Here is a 27,891-nt window from a genome sequence, read left to right as displayed (position 1 = left end):
ACTACCTACAGTGCATGAAAGTCGTGGTCTTTTTCTAAGAGTTTTTTTTTATCTTGGACTTATTTATTGGGAACCACAATAAATAAGATACTTGACAAGGTTATCTTCTTGTCCTTTGTACTGTTTCTATGCCATATATTCATTAAAGATCATTTATTGATTCCCGAGTTCATCACATGAGACGCCATGCAACTCAAGGATGGATGGGGTGAGAAAAATAATATATAGTTTATTAAAATACTCGCGCATGTAGCACGAGCATAAGACTAAAATATATATAAATTTCGAATTCTCATATTACATTTAGAATTTAAACACTATGAAGCTCCTACTCATCTTTGTCTATTGGCAAAATATGAAATTATTATTATTATTATTTATCGTGTGAAAATATCATAATTACAGTTGAGGTTGTTTTATAAAAAAAATCTATAAATAGATTATTTTTTTTTATTTTTGAAAAAAATTAAATTCATAACATATATTTTTATTATAGTAAGAATTTTAAGAATAATTTATATAATTTATAATTTAAATTTTAAACTATATATATTTATATATCGGACAGTAGCTGATGACGCCTCCTATAAAGGGAGAAACTCCTCGGCCGGTTGCCAAACCCCGGAGAACAGAGCAATGGAGAGGGTGGAAAGGCGAAGGGTACCTTCTCTGCCTTCTCTCCTCGGCCCTTTCTTCTTTCTTCTGGTATTGGCCTCGTCTTTGGAGGCTAGCGTGTTCGAGCAGCAAGCGAGGGAACGGGTGCTTCGCTTGCCCGGGCAATCCTTCAACGTTAGCTTCGCCCACTACTCCGGCTACGTGACCGTCAACGAAGAGGCCGGCAGGGCTTTCTTCTACTGGTTCTTTGAGGCCACCGAGGAACCCGCATCCAAGCCCCTCGTACTTTGGCTCAATGGAGGTCAGGCCTTGAGAATCTTTCTTGTTCGAGTTCTGTTTCGATGGGTCTCGGTCAAAGATCCAATTTTTTTTTTAGATCGTCATGAAAGTTCACATTTTTCTTATGAAGCTGACACTGTTTTGTGTTCGTTGTTGTATACACAAGATTGAATATTTGCAAATATTTAAATCTTTTCATGGATCAGTTTTAGTCTTGGTTGGTTGGCTTGGATTTGAAGTTTCATCAAAATTGGAATTTTCTGTTCTCTGAATTGGTTCTTGCTGTGTTCTCAATGCTATTGAGATAATCTTGGACTCGCATGAACCCTCTATTTCATTCCCGGTGGCGTTGAGGAGAAAGTGAGAAGAGTTATGACGGCATAGACATTAATGTTCATGTTTTGTTCATCGGAGACTGGGCTTTAAGATAATCTTCATGTTTTTTTCTAATATTTCCTAAGAAGATGAAAGACCAGAGTTTATCCGCATCATTTTTCATATATATTCTCTGATTGAAGAAAAAGTTACACTTGATGGATGAAGCTGATAAATTCGGATCTGTTGAGCAGAATTTGCTAGTTATGGAAGTGCAAAGACTGTGGTTGACTTTGGATCCTCAAAAAACTTTGTTGTAGGACCCGGTTGCTCTTCTATTGGATTAGGGTTGGCTGAGGAAGTGGGGCCTTTTCACGTCAATGCAGATGGGAAAAGTCTCTATCCGAATCCGTATTCTTGGAATCAAGGTAAGCAAAAAAAATTTTTTTTTTTTTTTGCTCTCTATTATGTTCTTGTTAGTGTGTAGTCATGTGGAAGATGGGCTTTACTATATTTGTTACCCAGATGGATAAAGATATGCAGATTCTGCTATTCATTCATTTGATATCTTGATATATATCTCTCCACCTATGCATTCAAATTCCACATACATTCATGTTTCTAATCTATTTCAGGCAATCCAATGAAGTAACTGTCATTTTGTCTCATCATACAGAAGTCCTTTATGATGATCCTTATATACAGTAAAGTGAGAGTCTGTTTTTAATCTGTACTACATACTGGTTCGATCCAGATTGAACAATTAATTTCACTTCGTGTTCGAAATTATCTACTAAATTGCACCATGTGTTGGTAGGTTCAGGAATATTGAGCATGATATCTCAGTGAGTTATTTGATATCTCTAAATATTTTGCAGTGGCAAATATACTGTTTCTGGATTCTCCTGTTGGTGCCGGCTTTGCCTATTCAAACAATTCTCAAGATGTATTGACCAATGGAGACAAAAGAACTGGTGTCACTGTCTTTTTTCTTTTCTTCTTTTTTTTTTCCTTATTTTGCTTTTGCTTTGATATCATCTGGGAATCTTAGAATGGTTCTCTTGCCTTTTACTTGCAGCAAAAGATAATTTGACATTTTTGAAGAGGTGGTTCAAACGTTTTCCCCAATACAAGGGACGAGATTTTTATATAACTGGAGAAAGTTATGCAGGTTCAAAGAACTACAAAAACTTCTTTATTTGCCAATTTCATCGAATATGCTAAATTTATTTTATACTTAATATATCTCTTGTTCTTTTTTACAGGGCATTATGTGCCGCAATTGGCTCAAGCTATTGTTAAGTCCCAAAAATTAACAGGAGTGAAATCAATTAACCTCAAGGGATATATGGTATGATCATTGGATATATGATGTAATGTCTGTGTTTCTCTATGAATATGTGGTGACTAGAGGGCCTAATTCATTCATTTATTTATAAATTAGAGAATAGCATTGACTCGTGAGAGAATGTGCAGGTGGGAAATGCTCTGACTGATGATTTTAATGACTATCATGGAGTTTTCCAATACATGTGGACAACTGGCTTAATTTCAGATCAAACATACAAGCTACTAAACATTTTCTGTGACTCCCAGTCATTTGAACATCCGTCGTCTGAATGCCAAAAGATTCTTGACATTGCTAGCAACGAACTTGGGAATATTGACCCATACAGTATCTTTACTCCTTCCTGTACTGGAAGCTTCACGCTCTCAAAAAATAAATTACTGAAAAGATTGCATGTAAGTGTTTGAATTTTATAATCAAGTGGAAGAAAGACCTATTTTTTTATGATTATTTTACTGGAAGCTTCATGTACCTTTTCCCTATGATTATTTTATGTTGTATAGGACTATTAGAATGTGGAAGAAAGAAATTAAAATGATGGATGAATTGTAGAAGCCCTTAGGATTGTGCTTGCATTTGCTATAGAACTTTATGATTGACTTACCAGTTGCTCTATTTTGACAGTCAGCTGGAAGAATAGGCAAAAAGTATGATCCGTGCACTGAAAAACATTCTATGGTTTATTTTAATTTGCCTGAGGTCCAAAAAGTACTCCATGTTAATCCAGCATTTGCTCCTTCTAAGTGGGTAACTTGCAGGTAAATTTTTGCATGAAAACAGTATTTCCACAATTCCATACTCATGCACTCAATGTAGTTGTGTATTGTTTTAAATTTTGCCTCTTCTGTCATGCAGTGATTTTGTGGATAAGAACTACAAGGATTCTTCAAGGTCAGTGCTGCCTATTTACCGTGAGCTTATAAGCCATGGGCTTCGCATCTGGATGTTCAGGTGATTCTTATATTCAGATGTGACTGTAGGCATTTTGAATATTGTTTGTTTTAGCAAAATACTTCTGCCTGTCTAGATGCTTCCTAATCAGTTAGGCATTACGAGCTTGCATATTAGAATTCATTCTACGTACATACTTTTTCTAGTTAAGTACATGCATTAGAGACCTCATTATACATTTAAGATTCTAATCGAAGCAACTGTATTGTCAAGAAGTTCTTTGACCCCAATTTTGCAGATTTTCCTTTTTTTGCCTTTCTTGTAGCCTGCCGAACATGTTGTGTGGTATACGCTAAGATCTGTACCAAAGTTATATTCATTCTCAGGCTGCTTGGATTCTTCATTGGATAAGCCTTTTTCCACAGTACTTTGCATGAGGTTTTTTATTATCAGGTTCACCTATAATTAACACTGGTTGCAGGATCAATTGTAGTGACAATCCTAATAATTCTTAAAGCAGATAGTAAATCATGTCTTTGTGACATTGACATTGCTTTTGTTTCTTCAGTGGAGACACAGACGCCGTTATTCCAGTTGCATCAACACGGTATAATATTGATGCACTTAAGCTTCCTACGGTGACCCCATGGCATGCTTGGTATGATGATGGTCAGGTATGTAATATTCATACAACATTCTAGTGGCTAGTAACTCATGCCTGTTTACCAAAGATACTATGGAATGATAGAGAAAGGTCATGGAAACACTCAAATAATACATTTGATAATGGTGGAATCTTATTTTGTTATTGAACTTGGATGTACAATGGACTATTGAGTTGATAAGATTGGATTAGCAGCATTCTATGATCACTTGATCAATATCAACTTTGTGCCTGACCAAAAGTAGGGACAATTTTTTGGGTGGTCTAAGTTTAGTTTCCAATGCACATACCCAGTTCAGTATGTAGTTACCTGTACTATTTGATCCAAGATCTAAGCTCCTTGTCTACCCTTCTGGTCGAAGCCTCATCACCCATTTACACTTTGTCCCCTCAATTAGTGAAAGAATATAGATGGTCCTCATTGATTGATTGTTCCAGATCAGCTATTTAATCATTATATGTTGGTACACCGGCATCGATCAGATTCGGACCCGTAAAGTCCCTGCCATGGACCGATCCAGGTCCAGTCCTGAAATTACATCCACTGATTTAAGACTGATGTTAGAAATGGGAAGGGTCTAAAACTTCTAGGTTGCTATTTCCATGGAGCTCACATGGTCCTGAGCCTCAGATGAGAATTACTCACATAATTTTCTATTAGAAAAGAATTCCCCCTTCTATCTATTCTGTTTAGGTATCTATTACACTCAAAATCTAGTAAAAATTTAACCTAGACTTTTATCATCGAAGATCTATCATAAGATCCTGCCTTAAGTGTTTGTTGTTCTCTTGGTTCTGCATGTAGATCAACAGAGCTAAACTCACCTTAATCCACAAAGGAGGGTTGGTGCAATAATATTCTTTCTTGACATTTTTATGGTGTCTTAACAACAACATGTAGAATCCAAAGGGCACACTGTTCAAGGTCTAATTTGCCACAATAGAGCGCATATAGTTACCTACAGCCCTTCTCAAGCATCTCATTTTACCTCTGAGGACCAGAATTTCGAAGATAAACATTCATGTGCAGGCAAAGATTCACCTAGCTGGTTTTTTATATGCTATTACAAGTTGAATCGACAAGCACAGTCTGCTTTTATATCGAAGAATAAAACGAGGATTTGACATCTAATTACGCATGTAGTTTGGGCATTTCCAAATAGGAAGCAACCTTCTCATCTGACAGCAAAGATTATAGTCCATGACTCCATACTAAAATTTACATGCTGCTCTCTTGGGGGTGATTTTTAACTCCCATGTCTGTCTGCACCCTCTTCAATTGCTTTGTCAGCGAACAATTTCTCCTGTGCCAAGCAGGTCGGTGGATGGACTCAAGTATACAAAGGTCTCACATTTGTGACTGTGAGGGGAGCTGGCCATGAGATTTCCCTGCTTCGACCAAAATCAGCATTAGTTCTTATCAAGGCATTCCTGTCTGGGAATCCAATGCCTACTACCCTCCCCGAGCTTGATGATTCCTGAGCTCTCCATACAACTTGGCTGCCATTGTGGAAGATGCTCCGGTTTCAGCTAAACCAGCACGAGAGCGACAAGGAAAGAAGAATTAATTTACCTATGAATCTCGTGTTATTTGGTAACATACCGAATTATTCTGCCAGTTATTCGGAAGATTATGCGAGCAAAATAAAGGTTTTTATCATTCTTGATCTTGCAGTGTTTGATGTGGATGTGTTTCACTTGCCATGATGTGTGTCAATGATCAGCCAACAATGTTCTTTGTTCTGAATTCATCAGTGTGTTTATTGCTTGTGTGTTCATCAGAAAACTGGTCAGTTCAACTGGTCTAGTTTTGTTGAAATCATACCAAAATAGCCATGCTTTAGATTGAACATTCAATTGTCCATTCATCAGCATTATCCTTAACATTCATCAATAGCACAATTTCCTTTCTCTTCCGGTATGCAAGAACATTTTGGTATTTTGGTCCGAGTTGAAGAATCGACGCACATCAATCACAAAAACCATAAGCAATCCACTGAAATATAGCAGTAGGATTTTTGTTCTGTTCTCAAAAGGAAAAGATTAACTAAATGCTTATACATATGTTTTTATTTATTGCAATTTTTTTCCTCATGCTTCAAAAGTGATATTTTATTTTACATTTTTAAAAAGAACAAAATATCAGGGTTATCAATTAATTTTGATGCTGAGAAATAATTAATAATAATGAAAAAATATATATAAAATGGTGGCATAATTTTTATTTTCGATCAGTTGGGAGTCAAATAAAATAACACATTAGTACGTAAAAGAAAATTATTCCATCATTAAATCACTCAATATTCTATGATTGATTATATTTATTTGTTAAGTATGTTTCTTTCAAAGTAATTGAGCTAGATATAAACAATGAAACTATTTATCGATATTTTTTATTCATAATAAATTATAGAATATTGAGTGATTTAAACAGTCAAATTTCAATCATTACCATCTAAGGGTTGAGATTGTCCGATTTTGAATAGTCAAATTGACTTGTTTAAACCCTTTCCTCTCCCCTAGTTCAACCTATTTCACTCTCTCAATCTCTTCGACTCTATCAAACTCTTTTTCACGCATATCTCTCTCATTCTAATATTTTCATTATCATAAACTCAAGAAAGCGAGGAAGAACGTTCTAATCAAGAGGTATGCATTCTCTTTCTAGATTTTTATTGATTTATGACATGATTAAACCTATTCTACATAGTTAATTACTTAATATCTAATATATTATTTGATATTTTTTATGATAGAATAGTGTTAATTAAAGAGTAATTAATACATTTAATATTATGATTAGTATATTTAATACTAATTTTTTAAAAAATTAAATAGGATAAATCTTTATATTTCATGCGGTGATTTATGTGTTTGTCAATATAATAGGTGTAATTAGGTTTTAGTTAAAATTTTTAATATTATGATTAATAGTTTTAATAATTATTTAATTAAAATTTAATCAATATTGAGTCAATTCAATATCATTAATGCCTATTAGAGTATTTAACATATTTATAACGATGAAAGAGAATTAATTATATATTAGTTAACTATGTCAGTATTATGATTAGTTTATTTAATTATGATAATATTAAAACTTGACCCTAAGGTCAATTAAACATCTTTAATGTAGTATTTGACATATTAATAATGATGAAAGAGAAATAATTAGTGAGTAATTAACTATGTTAATAGTGTAATTAGTATATTTAATGATTAATTTATCATAATTTAATATCCATTAATTAAATATATGTATTTAACCCTTTTTAGGATATTTGATATATTTATAGTGATAAAATAAAATTAATTAATATTTAATTAAGTTATTATTATTATTATTAGTATATTTAATGAAAAAAATATAATATTAAGTTAATTCTATGTATTTAATGTCGAATAGGTTGATTGGCATATTTATAGGAATAAAGTAGGGTTTATTTCGTATAATTACATCAAAAGAATAAACACATTATTATGCTTGAGATCATGTCTCAATGCATTTATTGTAACTACATCGGCAATAGTTGAAGAATCACCTCGGTGAAGATGCATTTGGCCGATGGATATCCCGATATTGTAAAATACAAGAAGGTTTTGATGGAGGCTCGTAAATCTTTTCAAGACAAGTTATAACAAGAAATAGAATATAAAATGAAAAAGAAGACAAGAGCCAAGAAAGAACACTATAGGACTATGCATGAGTCCATTTATGATGAATATGAGAGTCATGATGATGAAATCAACTAGGATCTCAAAGCTATTATTCATGCATCATTGGAGCATCGGTACATGTACAAGGAAGTAATGAGGCATTGATGACCTGACTCACAATGGGAACATGATGGTAGTAGTGGGCATATACCACGAGGAATCCAAAGGTTGGCCAACATAAGATAACTAATTGTCCCTCCTCAAGTAAGTTTTGATGGCATGAGTTAGGTGAAAATCCATGGTTTTATTAGTGGACTTGGCAGGAGGTCAACACTATATTTTATTGATATTGATTTATAAGCCTATTTTCTATAAATAACTAAGCATATACAGATTGATGATGCTTATATAAAAGAAAAAAAAGATATTGGAAAGATAATTATAAAATAATTCAACTTTCATATGATTATAGCTAACACAAACTAAGGTTTATATTATTAAAGCATGATCTTATCTATTCAAAAGTCTTGACATGAGGATTCAACCTTTAACACCATATCCACGATGTATATTTAGATGAGGAGATGATAGAATTGACGGATTAGATCAAATCATTCAAGAGATAGTGAGACAAATACATGATGACATTGATGTGTGATAGTTGAACAGGGCCAACAAGAATATTATCATCGACTTTCTTGTTTATTACAATAGATGAGTGACTTTTCATAAGTCAATTAATACTAGGGTTCAATATGTAAATTATATTGAAAAACTAATAAACACTGTAACAGAGGAGATTAGACTATGGTACATTATCTAGACAATCACGAGTCAATTTCAAAAAGATCAATTTACAATTAATGAAAAAAAAATTATTTTAGACTATATGTGCAACTCATTACTTGATTTGCTACAAATTTTATTAAGGATATTGGTGAGCTACTACTAGTTAATAAGTGCATAACTCAAGCCCAATCGATTATAAAATTTATATATAATCATCGTTAGTCAACTGTTTAATACAAAAATATATAAATAGTGAGATACTCGGACTTAAAAGTTACTTAATTTGCTGTAAATTTTATTATCTTAAAATCAATATAGCAAAAGAGGTAGGGCCTCAAGGCAATGGTCACCTCACAAGAATTGTCCGATTCCAGGTATTCGAGATCGAGTGATGAAAAAAGATTAAAAGAAACTATTCTTTCTTCTAGATTTTAGGATATCATGAAAAAAAAATCATAACAGGAGTAAAATCACTTTACATTGTCCTTCGTAAAATTGATATAGACAAACATTCCCAAATGTCTTACGTATGCTAATTATAGAAAGAGAGGAGGTTAAGAAAGCATTTAAAAATACTTTTAAGACCGAGTAATACTTATTGACCATCGATTGTAGGATTAAAGTTCATATGGACTAAGATATTAATGATGCAGATAAATTCATATATTAGTATAATTTAATTCATGTCTTTAATATTTAATAAATTCTTACTATTATCTAATTTTTAAATTACTAATGTATTTAATTCATAATTTTTAATATTTATCTTGTAGTGTATTATTTAAATATGATCATTTAATTTTAATGTAGTATTGGATTACGATTAGATTTATTATCGGTATTACGAAATATTATATATTGACTCTTATCATTACCGATGCTATCGATGGTATTATAGAGGGTTGATTATTTTAAAAAATAATTGGTTGCATTATAATTGTATCGTGTCATGATAATATGAATCATATTGAGAAAAAGTTATACACATGTTGATTATAAACTATATTTAACATTAATTATTCGTTATACTAATAAAGTCCTATTTATATATTTTTTACAACCGATTGATGGTTATAATTTAGATGAAATGCATAAATTTTAAAAATATTACTATTCATATGCTTTTGTAGTTGTCGATATCTAGTAGTTGTAAATATAATTGATCGATGTTCACATTAATTCATATGAAGGTCCACAATAGACTGTCGCATAGATAGTTGTAGAAATTTGTATATGTCTACTATAATATGCGATTAAGGTTACGAAAAGCCAAACTAGACAAGGAGCCAGAGGAAACAAAGATTGATTTCATCGACTTCTAACTCTATAATGAAGATTTAAAGTCGATGTTAGAGTAAGTCGAAGCAACAGAGAACTAAGAGGACCTTTTACTTGATGTGGTGGGAGACCCTTAACGTCCTTCACATTTTATTGTCGAGACAATACAAGAAGAGAAAGCACATTCCTAGTAGGATGAATATTCTCCTATATTAGAACCTAGCAGAAGGAGCTGGACAATATCGAGTTAGACTACTCAAGTAACTGGAGACACCCAATAATTACAGTCCTCCACCCAGCTTACAAAAGCAAAAGCAAAGGGGAAGATAGTAGCATCAGCTACACTGTTGGAAAGAATCGAGTCGGACAACAAAACACCTTCTCAATCATATTAAATATCCTACTCAGTCCAAATAGATGGTAGTAATGTAGACAGTAGTGTCCTAATCGATAATGGCAACAACGTTGGGGAGTCGATGATCCCGTTTATACAATTTAAGGGTGGTGTATGGACCGATGAGTAATATTTTATACATGCCACCCAAGATTTGGATTATGGAACTCGATGAGGTACTAATCAAATTTATACATATAATAAAAAGGGGAAGACAATGGATGATTTTAAGCGGATGCGACGGAGCCTACATGACGTAGACATAGAGCAAAGTTCATCGTATTCATAATCATCGTATTATGAAAAATCTTATGACCAAAAGCAATACAAACTTCTCCAAGCAATAGTACAATGATCGATTTTATAATATGGAGCAATAGATCAGTGGCGAAAGTAGAAGTTCTGTTATTATTCTTCATAGTTCGTATCAATACATGCCACAATCATACTTACCTCAAGAACTACCTTAAACACATGTGATCCATGACGATCAGATTTTGACTATTACCATATTGATTCAACAATAGCATACAATGTATTAACATACTATCGTATGATCAATTTTAAGATTGGATCTGATAAATATATCCAATTGATATATAAATACACATGATCGAGGACCCCGATTTATCATCTGTAGAGTCCTATCATTCTTTTTGGTAGTAGAACTAGGTATATCCATCGATCGATTAGTTAATTCATTTGAACATTAAAGTTTAAGTTATTTTAAAAAAATCTAATAATTCAAATCATTTCTTTGTCGATAATTTAATATTAATGAAATAATGGTCCGTACAATAAAGTTAGTCCTTAGAGCATAAAAAAAATGTGCCACTATTTTTTCTTAATTTAATTTATTTTCATAAAAATATATAAAATTTATATTTATTTTTAAATTTAAGATTCTAATATATATATATATATATATATTAATTTTTAAATATTTTTGGAGCTATTTATAGTGATTTTTGGCATACTTTCGATACGTACTAATGTACTAACATATGATACGTCGATACACCTCGATACATAACGTATATCTTTTTACACATGATGTATATGTAAAGAATAAAAAAAATATTCATAGTGCCCAACAATATTTAAAATATTACTCTTATGCATAATACATTTACCAATAATATTTGAAGCACTTCACATGACTTAAAACATCCTATCTAATATACGAGCTTCAAAATATGTGAGTAGTGACTAAGCGATATATATTTTCATGAATGATGCATCTATATAAGACATAAGCATTAAGGCATCAAAAGCATCTTCTTGCACATTATGTATTTGCGATGTGACCAAAGCATTCAAAGGGTCTGATGCATCCGATTACCCCTGAAGTGTTTGCTTGGGACATTAGTAACATATAAATTAAAGTTTCTTATTAACACTTGATGCATCCATCTAAACTAAAAACAAAAAAACGGATTCTCCAAAAAGACATTACACTAATAATAAATATTTTTATGCTCCTCTAATTGTAACTCATATATTACATACTCTAAAAAAAAAAAATCTTTTTATGGGATAAAAAATTAAAAACGAGTCAGGTTGGATCATTTTCGCTGTGTTAGATTGACAACTAATTGTATCATATAGAAATAAGTGACTATCAGATTTTCTGAAAAAGAACAAATATTTTTCTATTTTTTAGAATAAAAATAACAACTTCAAACGCCTCGTGAAGTGTTGCCGTCCATTGGCATCAGTTTTTCTGTGTTTTTAATTGTTTCTGGAAACGAAAAACATTTGTTTGTTGTATAAAACAGAAGCTTCGGCTAACATATCATTTTCTCTCGGTCGCTTTAAAGCCTGAAAGGGGCAGCCGAACCCTAAGACAATTCGCATTCCGCGTCCATGGCGACCAAGAAGCGGAAGGTCGACCAAGAGGACGATCTCCTCCCCGCCGCCCCAAACCATGCCGATAATCCCCTCCCCCAACTCCACCAGCAGCCCGTCGTCTACACCCAGGCGCCGGCCTCTGACGACGAGGACGGCGGCAGAGGCAGCGAAAGCGACCAGGATGACGATGACGACGACGTGGGGAATCTCCTGGAGCCGATCTCCAGGGACCGTCTCGTCGGCCTCCTCCGCTTCGCTGCAGCCTCCGACCCTGCAGCCCTCGCCGAGATCCGCCGCGTCGCCGACCTCGACCCGGTCCACCGCAAGCTCTTTGTTCACGGCCTCGGCTGGGACACCACCGCTGAGGGCCTCCGCGCCGCCTTCGTCCGCTACGGCGACATCGACGATTGCCGCGTGATCGTCGACAAGGCCAGCGGCCGATCCAAGGGCTACGGCTTCGTTCTCTTCCGCCACCGAAGCTCCGCCCGCCGCGCTCTCCGCCGTCCCCAGAAGCTCATCGACAACCGCATGACCTCCTGCCAGCTCGCCTCCGCCGGCCCCTCCGCTTCCCTCCACCACCACAATTCCGCGTCGCAACACCACCAAAACCCTAATCCCAACCCTGGCCCTGGTCCCGCATCGCATCAGGACAACATCTCGAGGAAGATCTACGTGGGGAACGTCCATTCCGACATTGATGGTGGCCGCCTCCTCGCCTTCTTCTCCCAGTACGGTGAGATCGAGGAGGGCCCCATCGGCTTTGATCGACACACCGGGAAGCCAAAAGGGTATGCCCTTTTTGTCTATAAGACGGTGGAGGGCGCCCTGAGAGCCCTCGAGGAGCCGAGCAAGAATTTTGAAGGCCACCTGCTCCACTGTCAGAAGGCCACTGATAATAAGAGTAAGGGTGCACTGGTTCAGAACACAGCAGCTTCTCCCAATGTGGTGCCGAGCACAGGAACTCTCAATGGGCCTGGTTATGCATTGCCACCATCAGATATCGGGTTAGCACAACAAGCTGCGATGTTGGGACAGGGGCTTCTTGGCCTGGGGGGAGGACAAGCCTTTGGACAGGGAATGCAGCCAAATGTTGCGTTGCTAACACTATTAGCGACAGCTGGGCAGAATCCAGCAGCTTTTGGAGTTACGCCGGCCATGCTTGCTTCACTGAATCCTGCTTTTGCTGCTGCATTTGGTGCAACGGGGAGCCAGCAAGCTGTACCTCCTTCAGCCGTACCCCAGACAGCACAGATGGCCAGCTATGGAATGGGAAGTGCTGGATATCAGGTGGCTTCAGGGTTTCAGGGGCATACGGGTTTTCAAGGGTCGCCAGGGTTTCAAGGTCCTCCAGGTCTTCAGGGCGCTCATCCAACTGCTCAACAAGGAGGAGCAGGAGGTGTTAGCTCTTACCCTACAGCGCCAGGTTCAATGTCAAGGCCACCAACTGGACCAATGGGTGGATACGGTCCACTTTAGGTATACAATGTATTTATTTCACTTGTATTGCTGATCTTAGTCTAAGGAACTAATTTTTTTTAATTCTCATCTCCTGCTGTTGGATTTTCTTGCTAATTGGTTTTCCCTCTGTTCTAGCTTCGCACCGAGATCGTGGTTATTCATGTTGTTTAAAGATCGCATGACTTTTCAGTATCTATTGGCGCTGGATATCCGAGAAAGGCTTCCAATGCAACAGTTGTTCAAACAGTGGAACTACTTATCTAGTTTTCTTGTTGTTTATGGATGTACGGATTTTGGATTCATCTTTCATTTTAATATTTCTCCTCTCACTGGAACTCAGGTCCTCTGTTTCTTGTAGTGGTTGATGTTGTTTGAAAAATGTTCCTCTCTTTATGGATTGCCAGTTTGGATCTGTGGGCTTCAGGGATTGGTTTTCTTTGGAGCTTAATGAGTTATTCATAACTTCTCTGAGGTGTGATGATTGCAGACTATGCTGCTGTTGCTAACATTCTGCGTTGCTTTTGCTTTCAGATTTTTATGTCTTGGACGTGTTTATTTTGGATCTTAGTATCCTACTTAAGGAGTGAAGTTTTGATGGAGTTGCCATTACTAGTTTATATTGTTAGATGCACTCTTTACCTTGAACTTGACTCGGGATTGATTTAGATGGTTCTTTTAAACATCTAGACTGTATTTTTGTTTCTTTAAATAGGTCGTTGATTGAGGTTTGGTACAGCATTGCCTTCTAGTTTCTTGCTGGCGTTTACATTTTCAAAAATCAATAGGTTCGAGAATGGGACGTGTCCTCATTTGATCTTTGACCATGTACAATGATGAGGCTGTTGTGGATGCGCAACATGCTTTTCCTACATCCTTAAGCTGTAAGGTAGATCTCTTGTGTTGTTGATTCCATAGTCATGCTTGTGTAGTAATTTTATTTTATTCTGTTAAAATATTTGTTTTATCTTTGGTATGTCCTTTCTATTAATTTTTATAAGCATTTGAATATTGATTTGCTCTACAGAAATGCAATTAAGTCAATCAGGATAGATGATTTATATTATTGGGATCATTTTAAATTAATAAGCTTATATTTTTGGGACATAGATTATTTTAAGTTGACATGCTTTCACCACATAGACATATAGATAATATGCTTACTATTGCAACTTTTTTAGCACTGAAGGAAACTCAAACAATATGTTTGGGTTCTATTTTCTGAATTTTTTTTTTTAAATGTCACAAGAGTCTCAGTAATATTAATAACATTCTATATTTTCTTTGTTAGGTTACTGTAAGTGTTCTTTTTCTATGTGGAGACCATGTATCTTCTTCCAACAGAATATGTGCCCATGCTTCCTGAAACTTGAGATTACTAGATTCACAGTCACATGTCTCTTAACTGTTATGTGCCATGAAAGAATCTTTAAGTTGGTTTGTTTTAGTTTGCTAGCTGCAATGACCACCAAATAGTTGTAAGTTCTACTTGATGGTAGAGACCTATCATGTTGCATGCTGAATTAAAGCATCATAATTTGCACAATCTTCTGGCTGCAGGTTGTGATCATAGCGAAGGGTTGTCTTTAGTTATTGTTATTGTTTTTATTATTGTTTGAGTTGACTGAAAATCTAAAAAATTAGTGCCACTTCTCAATATTTTAACTTTTTTTTCGGTCTTTTATCTTGACGCCATTCATAGATCTGAAGGCTGCGCTGATCATTGCTAGGCATTTTAGTTAGAAGAAAAGATTATTGTCTTTATGTCAATCATGATGAATGAAGAGGTATAGAAATAGAAATGTAAGAGAACATTAAAGAAATTAAGAATACGAGGGAAGGAGACCTACGGATAAAAAGAAACATACTGTCACTATTGAGGCTAACATCTATATGTCAAGAAGATTCCAGCCAGGCATGTTTGCTCCCCAAATTATTTTTCTAATATAACTTATCTATGAAATTTAGAAATAAAACAAAGCTTCCTTAGAATAAACAATATGAAGTCTCGAAAAATATAGTGACACAAACATTTGTCACATTTCTAAACCTCAATTGCAGTAACTCAAAAGCACCAACAAATTAGAAGTATGTTACAAGCACACATATAGCTGATGCAACTTTAAAGTAAAGTTGCCTGAAAAATGATAACAACAATAATGAAAGCTATATGTAACAACATATTTAGTGATATGAAAATCCTTACTCAACTGGCATCATTCTTCTACTTTTGGTACAGTCATTTCAATCTCTTGCATCTCCTTTTGGAAGTAAAGGAGGATGAGTGAAGTAGGAGAAGAAGAGAGGATGAGGTGAAGATACCAGAGATGAAGAAGTGGCGGTAGCAAGGTAGTGAACGACACAAGGGAACAGACTGTAAGGCGAGAGAGAGGAGTGTGGGAGGAAAATAAACTAAAAAGACAATCGGGATAGAGAGGAGTGTGGTGGGAAAATAAACTAAAAAGACAGTCGTCACTATCTGCCAAAAAAAAAATCAAGTTGCAAACTGACCAAGCAAAATTGTGTGGTTTTTAAATATAGTCGGTACAAATTGGTCTGACCAGTTTTTCAAACCATGTCCTGTCTATCATGTAGCCATGTTTGCCTTCTCAAGCAATATGAGCTTTTAATGACGACGGGAGGGAAATGTAGCATAAGATGGTGGCACATTATTCAGTTGGTAGGAGTGATTAGTTTTAATTATCATATATAAAGATGCTAGAGTTGTAACACCCTAATTTTAATAGGGGCAATTTTGTATTATCACTTCATAAGTGGAAGTCAGAGTTAGGATTAACCCCACTTCTCTTTATATGTAGTCATCATCTTCCCACCCTAATCATGTTAAAGTTATCGAGGAGAGGATGATGTTAGGGCATCACCTACAAAAGATAGAGGTAGAGATTCAAATATTTGACTCTATCTTCTTTGGATGTTATGATGTAGGGATCCAAATTCTTGACTTTTCATTATCTTTAGATGTTATGATGTAGGGATCCAAATTCTTGACTTTTCCTTATTTTTAGATGTTATGATGGAGGGACCCTCTTCTTCTCTCATTGCTATCTCCTTGATGTTAATCTTTTATTTTTTTTCTTCAATTTATTGATGCTTATGTTGCTTTGACTGATTATAATATCTTCTACGAATGAATCAATATTATTATTTAGAGTCATAGTGGACACAAGTCATCCGATTAACGCATGAACCTATTTATTTGTTAAAACTAAATCTCTGTTGGAAAGGATTTTGAACATATGATATTTGCATCAATTTTGTTTACTAGTCCAAGTGTTTCTGCAGTTGGTGAGGTAACTCTTATTAATCTAAGTTTCTATCGTATGTAGTCATGTGTAGAAGTTATTATAATCCTTATAAGTTTGACATGACAATTTGATTTGCTTGATAGAAAGGTTTATGTTAAGCACTAAACTTCACATGAATTAAATATCAATTTAATTATAAAGAATTGTTAAATATTGGAAATTGATCCAAATTATGTTAGTGATGATCTATATTATCTTGAGATCTAATTTATAATACTGGAGGATTGATCAATAAATCCTATGGATATGGTTGTAATATTCGAGGGCTGATATGTTTATGTGGAACTGTGAATACTATGATACTAAATAATAATATTAATTCATTTGTGGAAGATATTCATATTGATCAATGCAATATAAATATCCATAAAAAAAAGAAGAAGATTAACATCAACTGATAACAAGGAGAGGAAAGAACGGTCCCTATATTATAACATTTAGAGATGATAGGGAAAGCCAACGATTCGGATTCCTATATCACAATATCTAGAGAAGATAGCAACAACCAAAGATTCATATCTCTATCTGTCTTCTATAGGTGATTTCCAAATGTCATCATCTTCTCCTTCTCGATAGTTGCCCTCTCCCTAATGATTAGGGAGGGGGATGATGGCTGCAATTAAAGGGGAGAGAGTTAATCCTAACTCTAGGCTCCACTTATGAAGTGAGATTATAATATATACCCTATTTAAAATTAGGGTATTACAAAATCTTAGTTTGATAATTTGGCTATAAGTTTTCTTTTTAGATGCTAACTTGTGTCTAGAAACTGTGGTGGTACCCTGACAATTTTCCATCTATGATAAAATAAGATAGAAAAAGGACTCTTGCAGGTGATCCATGTAAGATTTGGATAGGAGATTTCAACTGACATAAATTGTTTGATAGGATCTTAAAGAATTGAGGTCTTCTGGAAGAACTCATGACTGAATAAATTTTGAATTCCAAATGAAGTGCATACCAGAAATAAAATAATCAAATTATTTCACTTTCGAAGTCTTTGTTGCTGTTAATATAATGGTTTTCATGCGCCTTAATGTTGCAACCATCAGTTTGCCATATGTGATGTATGATATTTCAGTCTTTTTACCATCTTGTGTTTTGTGTGTTTTGTCATTTTTGAATGTTCATTAGAGAATAAAAAACTTTTTGGGCTGGTTTGGAATCTATTGACCTTGATTATTTCATCACAATCTTATTCACTAGTTATGATGCTGTTTTGTTTGATATTGTTAGATGTAGCATGTTTAACTAGGAAAGTAATCTGGAAGATGATCCCCCATAACTTGGTCATTGTAAGCAGTTTTAGGAATATTAAGATAATTTCTGCCATGTCAAAGTAAGGTATGAGGTTTCACTACTTTGGGATAGTGATATATTTATATGGACTTCTCATGTCCCTGATCTGATGGGTTTTGTGATGGAATAGTCAGATCAGCCTCTTTCCCTTGTGCAACTAGAGGAAAGAGATAATAGTGCTAGCTTTCCCAGTGATTGGCAACCTTGGCAGTGAGAAGTCACCAATCACCACTCTTGAGCCTATCTGAGAAATCAGACATCACAAATACTTGTAGTGGGAAGTCCGATGTTACACGATAGCACTCTGGGAAGCTCTACCAGGAATACCACCGAATTAGTTAATTGTAGATGTTAAAAAATTTGTTGTCAATTATGCTATTTGTACAAACAAAACAAAATCAATTGGAAATTCAAGTTTGTTGCATCATAGCTCGAGAGAATATCAAGGTACTTTTTGTAAGTTGTAGACTTGTCCAAGGTTCGTCGTGTCGACCTGTATCAGGTGGTATAGGCGGTATAGACCAGTCTGATAGGGGATTAACATGTAGACTGCCCTGTAACGGGCGGTCCATAATAGGGGGCCTTGTATCGAGCGATTTGTGGTCTCTATTGGGCGGTACGAACGAAATTCAATCGTTATTAACTTGTACTAGTCTATAACGGTCGGATTTTGATCGTTTCACTCAGTAGACTCTATATTGCCCGTAAGTCTGTTGATGTTGGCATCAACATCAATTGAAGCTTGAAAACCATTAAAGTGTGTTTGGAGGTATAGATAAGGTAAAAACTTTAAAGCTTTAAATTCTTTGACGTGAATTCAAAACTCTTATGATGAAAGATTCTAAATCTATTGTTGGTTTTTGTTTTTAAAGTCTCTTCTATTGTGAACCAAATGAGGTCTTATGGTGAGAACCTAAAGATCAAACAGTTATAAAAAAAGTTTTATGGAGTTTATCTCCAAAATTTGATATAATTTCTACTACTATATAAGAAGCTAAAGATATAAGTATATTGTTTTTTGATGAATTAAGGGGCTCGCTTTTAGTTCATGAACAAAAAGTGAACATATCTTCAGATGAAACGTCAGAACATGTTCTTCAAATGAAGATAGATTAGAAGGATCAAAAGAAAAATTCAGAAATCAAATCTCAAGGGAGAGATCAAAATGGTAGAGGCTATGGACGATCTGACGCTCGAGGAAGGGGACGAGGTCAATCAAATGAGAGTTAGAGGAACTCCAATGAAGGTAACAAAGAAACTTTTAATGTTTTTGTAGTGCTTTGGATTCATACAAGAACACTTATTTATATTAGCCAAAAGATAGAGTATAAGTTTTTTTAAATAATGAAGAAATCCATCGTAGCCTAATAGGTCTGTTTACTCTCATCAATTTATCTTAATCTAAATTCTTATATTTTGTTTCATCTAATCTCAACTATTTTGAATCAAGAGGGTGTGATAAGATTAATTCAATGACGAAAAAAAGCAAGATGGACGAATTAAAATCTACTACGACAACAAGTCAACTATTGCAATGACGAAAAATCCTATCTTCGACGGGCATACCAAACACATCGAAGTTTGACATCATTTCATTTGTAAACTAGTTGATAAAGAAGAAATTCAAATGAACTACTATAATATTGAAGATCAATTTGTCGATATTTTTACTAAAGCTTTGGCTAAAGAAAAAAATTATTTTTTTCCGAATAGTTAGGATTAGATGAAACAAAAGTTAAGGATTTAAATTAAGATAAATAAATGAGGGTAAGGAGATCTGTTGGGCTATGGTTGATTTCTTCATTATTTTAAAAAAATTATACTTTATCTTTTGGCCAATATAAATAGGTGCTCTTAGATGAATCCAAAGCACTACGGATTGAAAGTACTCATCGTTGATTTCTTTAATATTTAAAAAAATTTGTACTTTATCTTTTGGCCTACAGATTGAAAGTACTCATCGTTCCTTTTATCTTCTTGATGGGTTTGTTATCGATGAAGGGTTAGAATTTGTTGAATTCAAACGGTCCATTTGATCGTTTGAACCAGATTTAAGGGTTTTTAAACCCTTTCTACCGCCTCAATTCATCCGTTGGAAAGAATTGAGTTGGGCGACGAGACAACTTCTCAATCGCATTCAGCAACCTGCTTAGTCCATAGATGTGGCAGCGACGTGGACAACAGTGCCTCAACCGATGACGGTGGCAACGTTAGAGAGTCAATCCCCTACTCGAGGAATCCTATCATTTTTTTTGGTGGTAGAACCAGGTATATCCATTGATCGATTCATTTTTATTTGATTCATTTGAATCTTAAAGTTTACTCATAATCTAACAATTCAAATCATTTCTTTCTAGATAATTCAATATCAACAGAAGGATGGTCTGAAATCTGTCACAAAGCTACTCCTCAAAGCTCAAAAAAGATATGTACCACTATTTTTTCACAATTTAGAATATTTTTTATGAAATTATACTAAATTTATATTTATTTCCAACTTAAAAACCCTAATCTAATTTTTTTTATTTTCAGATAATTTTAGAGCAATTTTTGGTCTTTTTTTTGTGCCGTCGGCATGCCCTGTCATGGTGACACTTGGCACATCGGCATGGGGTGGCACTTACCGTGTTGTCGATTGGCTGTCACATCGGTTTGGACCAGTAAGGCAAACCTTTGACCTGTCCATGTCGAGTTTGAGTTTTGTAGCTTGTTGCCTTGCAAAGAATTGTTTTCTTTTGATATGTTGTAAACATAGCAGCTAACACAAACATCTAATGTGACAGCAGGTAACCCCTGGTGCAAGCCTCCTTATCAAGCGATCCATGAGGCAAGCACTCCATTGATGACAGTTGTTTCCACAATATAAGCCGCCACCTGATCTATGTTACCACCAATCCTTGAGCTGAAACCTCTTGCTTAAAGGTTCAAGATAAATTTCCAATTCACCACAAAAAACTTCGGTAAAGGATATTTTGATTAACAAGTTTTTGTTTGATAGTCTTTTACAGAGAACTTGGCATGTAAAAAAAGTTGTCCACTTGGGGAATCATTGCTTTGCAGCAGCTCATTGTGTTTGATCAACCAGGTAAAAATGTACTGAAAGGCTGCAATTTGTTTACAAAGTGCTATCTTATTTACAGCATCATGTTTTAGTTAATGATCAGGCCTACTAAGATACCATGGGGGTGAATAACGGTTACACAACCGTGCCTCTAAACTGCATCAGCGTAACTAGTGTTTTCCATTCTGCTAATGCTGCATTTGTGCATGCTGAAATTATACTTTATATGTTCGCGGTGAGGATGCAAACTTGTTTAGTAGTCGACCTTCTCATGTTCCCTATTAGCCGTAGGCTTTTTAAGGAAATTGTCAGAAACCAGAAGGAACTTTTGTACATAATTTTTCTTTCCTTCTCCCAAGCATAAACCGAAATCTCACCCATGTCACTAGGCTGGACGTCATATGAAATTTCACTTGCCAAAGAACAATATTGTCCAAAAGGGAGTCTCTGTGGTTTTGACAAAAAAGAGCTATATACTCCTCATAATTTCATAAAAAAAAATAAAAAACTAAATTCATTAAGCAAGTGTGATATTGTTGGCATCTTTCATCATCTTCCGAGTAACAACTGCTGCAGGACACAATATATCACCATATGAAGCCCAGCTGTCCAAATGTCTTCCCCAACCTGAGCTGCAGCAAGTCTTAAAAGGATCTGAAAAATTGAACTGTCATATTTTAGGAGTCGAAGACAGAAGAAGCTACTGCAACTCAACTGACACGAAAAAAACTACATTAGCCGTGCAAACCCAGGGAGCCTGGCTTACAGTTAGATCTTGTGAGCACGACATTTTGGTAAAGCAGTAATATGGATCATCTGTAGAACAACACTCCAGTTGGATTTTTGTTAGAACTCATTTCTGATGCCAGGACAGCATACGTAAAAGGTACTGTATTCTTCAGTGGAGCGAGGTTTTAGTTCACTAAAGGAAGAAAAAGATGCAACACAGGCAGCTTTCAGATTTTGCTTCCACAAAGAGTCGTTTTCAGCATCAGTCGTTTACATTATTGGTGTCGGGGTCTGTTTCATTTTGAGAATTCAGCTGAAATCTCATGTGCTTGAGGCTGTTCCCTCAAATCTCTAGAACTTCATGAGAAGCCTTGTGATTACCATGTCCAGATTGGCAAATATTGGTACTAAGCTGGCGAGAGAGATTTCTAGCCTGGTACCACGAGCAAGATGAAGAAGATGATGTTCTAGGCAAAGCTGAAATGTTTGCTAGCCATAAACTTGTTCGAGTTTGGGTGCTTACGATGTAAGGCAGGTAATGCAACATAATTACATATCCACAGACTATATTGGCTTTTCCCAGTCACATGTTAGTAAGAATAATTAATTATTCACAGGCACCAAATCACGAATTCTCAGTAGCACAACGCGGGTTCATTCCGATCGTAAAACAATCCCAGAAGCCTATATTTCGGCTGATCATGAAACAAGCAAATGCTTCAGAAGGTAAACTGGAAAATGAATACATGCCAAACACGAAACACTTCGGACAATTGCCGGATTTCTTCATGAAACCTGTGCTTTGCCCATCCTGATATTGACGTACCATGGCAACTACGTCACTGAAACTTTCTTTTCTGAAAGAGAACTGCAAAATGTTTATTTCACATACCGACTATTCTGTAATGAGATATGACACAGGAAAAGATCCCACCTCTACATTAAGCTCATCTAGCAAAATCATTCCACAAGAAACAGTACAATAAATTAGCTGTGGTAATTAGGAAGTGTGTACATCACAAATAGAATTTGGGCTCGGGTTATTGTGTTTGAGCATGGTAAAATGTTATGCCAGGCTGTTGCAGGGGCCTATAACTAGGGGGTGCTGGCTGTTGAAGTGCAAACTTGGGTGGCTGTTGAGTTATCTGCATTGGCTGGTTCATGGTCAGTGGTGGTGGAGGTGGTGGCTGTTGAATCAAAGCCATCGGCTGTTGCTGCTGAGCTGAAGGTGATGGCCTTCCCATATTTATCATCTGAGGTTGAGGTGGTGGTGGTGGAGGTAGGGCACTGTAGGTGTAGGGTAGTCCAATCATGACACCTCCAGGGTGTTGCAGGTACTGTTGTGTTGAAACTGGGTACATACTGTACTGTGTCTGTGGTGCCGAAGCTTGGCTTTGTACAGGATTCTGCTGCAACAAAACCGCTTGAGCCTGATGCGGCGTTGGAACAACAATCGGTTGAACAGGTATGAAGGCAGTGGCAGTGGTATCGGAAATTGGCAAGGGCTTCTCGGCTTTTATCCTCCTATCTGGTGGGGCTGCAGAAAAGGAATTAGATGTAGTAGTCGTTGATGCAGCCAGACCTGCATTCTTGGCCTCCTCTGCAGCAAAGGTGGAAAGAACCGAGGTCATGATTTGCTGGGAATGAGTTGAAGCTGCAAGCTTATCGGCGACCTCCGCAGCAATTGCAGCAGCAGTCTTCTTTGGATCTTTGTCTGGTGGACTATTCAAAACTGGCTTTCGTGGTTCCGTTTTGGATGGTGGTTTGGTCGTCATCACAACTGGCTCATTGTTAAGCCTCCTCTGCATGTTGGCAGCCTCGTCAACCATGGCTTGGGCTAGCTGTCATTGGACAGATCTTTTCATCAGTAAAAGGAAAGCTAGAAGTGCAACTAAACAAGAGTGGATCACGTGCAACAACATTTGCAAGAGCAGGTTTCCATGAATCATCACTATTCCTACTAGCCATGGATGAATTGTTGTAAAGGGAAGGTCTAGCTCCATGCTATCCACAATTTCACTACTGCAAAGAAACCATCTGATGTTTTGCAGGCTACAAGAAGATTAATTGAGAATTTTATTGTGTGATGACCCTATTGCAAATGACCACAAGCAAAGACCATATCACCTGTACACTATGTTGGCTCAGAAATGCAACCCAACATTTAAACAAACACACATCATCAACATTGACAAGTAAACAATGACCATAAATTACAGCAGAACATGGTATTCCTATCATTTCTTTTTCAAGAAATTCAAGAAAGTAAAACCACATTACACACCTGTAGCTGTGTGCAAACATTCTCCAAGTCAGATTCCTGAACGAAATTCACAAACCAACAAACAAAATTCAAAAGCAGGTCCTTTTCTCAATAGACAAGCATAATTGACAAAGTTCCTATTTGAATACTCACAAACCTGTTCCGATAGTGCTTCTTTTAAGTGAGTCACAAGGGCTGCACGATTTGCTTCAATTAGCTTAAGCTTCTCAACACATTCGTTCAATGTTGCCTCTTCCACCTGTAACTCATTTGCCAATGACTCCCTGCGAGGATCTCCCTCTGAAGCAAAATTTAAACAAATAGTCTCAAGAGAATCAATATAATGTAATTGTGAAGGTACCAAATAAGGGAAACTTTGCATGCATGACCATTAGCAATTATTTACCATGATTACAGGCACTTTCGACATCCTTTTCCAATTTTCCAACATGCCTGACAGCAGCCTTGCATTTGTTCAAGTCCAACTCCTCACTGGAGTGTTCACTGAGTACATTGTGCAGTGCAGTTACAATTTTTTCTGCTGTCCCTCCTACAGATAATTTCTGGTATCATAACAATTGCATATTTAGCCATTTTCTTCTCAATTTGTATCATGTACATAAAAATACTTACAATATAGAATACAAAGGACTTTGATCTTACTATCTTTACAGATCGTGAGTCTCTCCTTATGATTTTGACAGAACTACGTGAGCGTTTTTTGTTCAATTCCAAGGTAGGTGGAGGTTCACTTCCAAGCATCAATTCTTTCAGGCCGCGTGCACGTGACCCGAACACTCTTCTTTGCTCCCATATATCAACCTATAGTAATTAATGATCCAGCCATGTATCAGTAGCAACATTCAATTTGGCAATCTTAACATACTTCAAATTCCACCTTTAGAAATGCAGAAATTCATGACATTCGTCATATGTTTACAACATTAAATTCTTTGTTAGTTCATATATAAGGTCCATCAGTGGCCCAAGCTATAAATTTTCTGACTATGGAATGATGACAATTTCACTACCATAGTGTCTCAATGATAAAAGTTTACAGAAAACAAAGCATATGCCATATACTTTTATCAGTTTCAGATGTTTCAGGTCACTGTTAAAATTACAAGGATGGCTAGTAAATGGCCAAGCTAGGCAAAATTGCTACTTCTAAAGTTTCAGCATTTATGTTTCATGGCAAAGCTCTTGAAAAAGCACTATCTTTGGTAGTATAGGTGAAGAAAGTGTACCTTGCCTTTTAAGGAGAACCTCATGAACTAATAAGTGAACTACATAAGATGCTTGATCAATAACACAATCAACGTAAACAAATGCATGTACCTATCTAGTTAAAATGCATGGGCTTATATAAAAAAAGAGACATCGGCACAAACAATCAACGCATTAATTGAACACATCGCAGATAGCAATGAACTAGAAAGTTGACTACAATACAATTATCTTCTTGTCAGGTGTACAGACAAATAGAAGAAGTCAAAGGAAATTAAATAAACTAGGATTTGAGTGTTCAACAAACAATCATCATATGGACAATATGCAATTAACTCCACCAATGGAATAGCAGGTCTTCAGCAGATGAATATGTCTACTACATTAAGCTTTTATACCAGCATTCAAAAAAACTGTTCGAGACACTTGACAGCATATTGGGCAAAAATAGGTGATTATGTGGAGAAATGGAAATGCTTAAACGAATATGGGTAATGCATTCTACCACAATCTGCGACAGCAGATGCAGAACAGCCTGTAAGCAAGTTCCATAATTACTGTGATGTCACTGGGCTACTCTTTTGAGTTCAGTTCACTGGATATAACTTTCGATACTGTCAGTCTTCATAATCTATTATATATTTTTTTATTTCTTTTTACATCTGTGTTCATCAAAGACTAGCAGCCACTTTAAAGAATCAGCATGGGAACAGTAAGCATAAAAAGGCAATTCATCAGGAAGAAAACAGTCATCATTCAAGGCTTCTGCTACTAGTGCTCCCCTAGAAAAATGAGAAATAGAGATATCATATAGATATACAAGAAAGCCCAACATGCCTTGACTAGTCTATAATATGAAGATTGTAAGCATGTTCATTCGGGTGTTCCTTTCTTCACTAGGTGCAGCAAGAAACACACATCACAACTTTGCAAACGAAGATAATGGAAGGTGGCATATTATCGAGGAGATATAATTCTGCGTTTGAAAGGATGACAAGCTGTGCAAATGAGAAAAAGAAATCTTAAAAGAACAATCATAACAAGTATGTAACCAAATCAGTAAATAGGACGAACCAGTCGGGAGACAACATTCTTCCCATGTTCATCACCATTCTCAAGAACATCCTTAAGTGCTGCCGGAAGAACCTTCCAAAATTCACTGACAAATTCAGTTCCAGTACGCTTGCTGTTCTGTAAGATATCATTGGCAAGATATAGAAAAGGAACCTTCTGTTCCTTTTGTGAACCATGGAATTGCTTATCCCAAGTTTGGATAACCTGTTCTGCATGCTTTCGGTGAAAAATACACCAATGCGACAAAGCTATGAATGAACCAAGTTAAGGTATCACATTCAGTTGTTGTAATCACCAGCCAAACATAAGGAGAAGACCACAAAAGATCAACCAAATATGAGCAGTCAGAAAAAGATAAATATTGTCACAGTAACTACTAAAATGCAACTTCTCGCCTGCGGTAAGATGGAAAATCAAGATCCACGAACCAGAAGCTAAAAGATCAGCTCAAATAGAAAATTGTACTCCGCATTAGTGATAGGGCACTGAAGCCACAAAAAATAAATGTTTTGAAACACCACAAGTTCATGACTGACAAGAACAGCAATCCATCCAATTTTCCTGCTTTATGCACAGCGAAGAAAAGCTACACCTACTTTTGAAGATGCCAGGAGACAAGCGTATTAAATTGACTAAAATATGCATGAAACCGATTGGAAAGGATACTCTCGATACATTGCTGAGTGCTGTTGAGCTTCGAAAGCTTATCCGCCAGTATCTGCTCATGGAAAACACTATTCATCCCACCCCTTCCGTCTATCCCACCGAGAAACCCCCACCAACACTTCGGATCAGTAGAAACCCTAGAAATATCTGCAAACTCGAGCACCGGAAAGGCCACAAGATTCCACCTTGAGTCTTAAACACAACGAACTCGCCCAATTGAGCTACTAAGAACAAGAAAGAGGAGAAATTTTCCGGAGCAAGTTCGATTACGGGACCCGAACAAACAAAATCATCACCAGTAGAAAGCAAAATAAACCCTAAGAGGAGGGCGGATCGAATGCGAAACCGCGTCTGGTCTCCGGCACTGTCGAGCCCGCCCGCGTTAGATCGGAAGAAGTGGGGGGAATGGGACGAGGAGACAGATCCTAGCTAGGGTTTGGGGGTTGCTCTAACGTTTGCCTTCTCCCCTTTGGTCGCGTTTTTAACGATAATCTTCCATTTTAGGAACGGACGGGAGGAATATAACGGAGAGCGCTACGCGCACCGGAGTCTATATCGGTATCGGCAAGCATATCAACGGCCGCCCAAAGCGGTCTCTTTTTGGTCCCATTCGATCAGTATTTCTCGACCGTCGGATTTTGATCGTAAGGTGCGCACTTCAAAGCACGTTTGGAAAAATAGGGAATTTATTATTAGGGAATATGATCAAC

The 27,891-nt window shown here is 36.2% G+C and overlaps 3 protein-coding genes across 18 annotated transcripts; 2 read left to right on the top strand and 1 right to left on the bottom strand.

Moving 5' to 3' along the window:
• The first annotated feature begins 600 nt into the window (after nucleotides 1-600).
• Nucleotides 601-5,779, top strand: LOC135609748 (serine carboxypeptidase II-2-like). The gene is made up of 10 exons (XM_065103331.1): nucleotides 601-916; nucleotides 1,530-1,637; nucleotides 2,088-2,183; nucleotides 2,288-2,380; nucleotides 2,475-2,560; nucleotides 2,686-2,952; nucleotides 3,182-3,315; nucleotides 3,413-3,508; nucleotides 4,017-4,122; nucleotides 5,430-5,779. Exons 1-10 carry the CDS (start codon nucleotides 637-639, stop codon nucleotides 5,592-5,594), a joined length of 1,431 nt encoding a protein of 476 aa, XP_064959403.1. The 5' UTR covers nucleotides 601-636; the 3' UTR covers nucleotides 5,595-5,779.
• Nucleotides 5,780-12,038: 6,259 nt separating this feature from the next.
• LOC135582701 (UBP1-associated protein 2B-like) lies at nucleotides 12,039-22,107 on the top strand. Of its 16 annotated transcripts, none has more exons than XR_010485873.1 (8): nucleotides 12,039-13,557; nucleotides 14,252-14,425; nucleotides 19,193-19,407; nucleotides 20,163-20,429; nucleotides 20,519-20,821; nucleotides 20,945-21,083; nucleotides 21,160-21,246; nucleotides 21,799-22,107. XR_010485873.1 is itself a non-coding variant. In XM_065103330.1 (2 exons), the coding sequence occupies exon 1, from the start codon at nucleotides 12,097-12,099 to the stop codon at nucleotides 13,555-13,557; it is 1,461 nt and encodes a 486-aa protein (XP_064959402.1). In that variant the 5' UTR covers nucleotides 12,040-12,096; the 3' UTR covers nucleotides 13,675-14,010. The 16 variants fall into 16 exon arrangements, 1 of the variants encoding a protein (XP_064959402.1); XR_010485871.1 differs by having other exon boundaries at nucleotides 12,040-13,557; nucleotides 14,325-14,425; nucleotides 19,237-19,407; XR_010485872.1 differs by having other exon boundaries at nucleotides 12,040-13,557; nucleotides 14,325-14,425; nucleotides 20,211-20,429.
• A 757-nt stretch (nucleotides 22,108-22,864) lies between these two features.
• Nucleotides 22,865-27,670, bottom strand: LOC135609746 (uncharacterized). Its single transcript, XM_065103328.1, has 7 exons — nucleotides 27,182-27,670; nucleotides 26,516-26,763; nucleotides 24,878-25,036; nucleotides 24,621-24,777; nucleotides 24,372-24,514; nucleotides 24,236-24,271; nucleotides 22,865-23,792 (listed from the first exon to the last, which is right to left on the bottom strand). Exons 1-7 carry the CDS (start codon nucleotides 27,255-27,257, stop codon nucleotides 22,992-22,994), a joined length of 1,620 nt encoding a protein of 539 aa, XP_064959400.1. The 5' UTR covers nucleotides 27,258-27,670; the 3' UTR covers nucleotides 22,865-22,991.
• Between the last annotated feature and the right edge of the window lie 221 nt (nucleotides 27,671-27,891).

The sequence above is a fragment of the Musa acuminata genome, chromosome BXJ2-4, assembly GCF_036884655.1.
Source record: "Musa acuminata AAA Group cultivar baxijiao chromosome BXJ2-4, Cavendish_Baxijiao_AAA, whole genome shotgun sequence".
Taxonomy (NCBI): domain Eukaryota; kingdom Viridiplantae; phylum Streptophyta; class Magnoliopsida; order Zingiberales; family Musaceae; genus Musa; species Musa acuminata.
The sequence above is the reverse complement of the archived record's forward strand: the minus strand, read 5'-3'. Positions and strand labels throughout refer to the sequence as shown.

What these genes read in the sequence shown, in the direction of transcription:
- LOC135609748 (XM_065103331.1), top strand. Translation starts at nt 637, where the DNA reads ATGGAGAGGGTGGAAAGGCGAAGGGTACCTTCTCTGCCTTCTCTCCTC. An exon ending in CGTACTTTGGCTCAATGGAG is followed by an intron (nt 917 to 1,529) that starts GTCAGGCCTTGA and finishes ACTTTGTTGTAG; the next exon opens with GACCCGGTTGCTCTTCTATT. An exon ending in CAATGGAGACAAAAGAACTG is followed by an intron (nt 2,184 to 2,287) that starts GTGTCACTGTCT and finishes TTTTACTTGCAG; the next exon opens with CAAAAGATAATTTGACATTT.
- LOC135582701 (XM_065103330.1), top strand. Translation starts at nt 12,097, where the DNA reads ATGGCGACCAAGAAGCGGAAGGTCGACCAAGAGGACGATCTCCTCCCC.
- LOC135609746 (XM_065103328.1), bottom strand. Translation starts at nt 27,257, where the DNA reads ATGAATAGTGTTTTCCATGAGCAGATACTGGCGGATAAGCTTTCGAAG. An exon ending in AGAATGTTGTCTCCCGACTG is followed by an intron (nt 25,037 to 26,515) that starts GTTCGTCCTATT and finishes TAATTACTATAG; the next exon opens with GTTGATATATGGGAGCAAAG. An exon ending in AAGAAGCACTATCGGAACAG is followed by an intron (nt 24,272 to 24,371) that starts GTTTGTGAGTAT and finishes AATTTCGTTCAG; the next exon opens with GAATCTGACTTGGAGAATGT.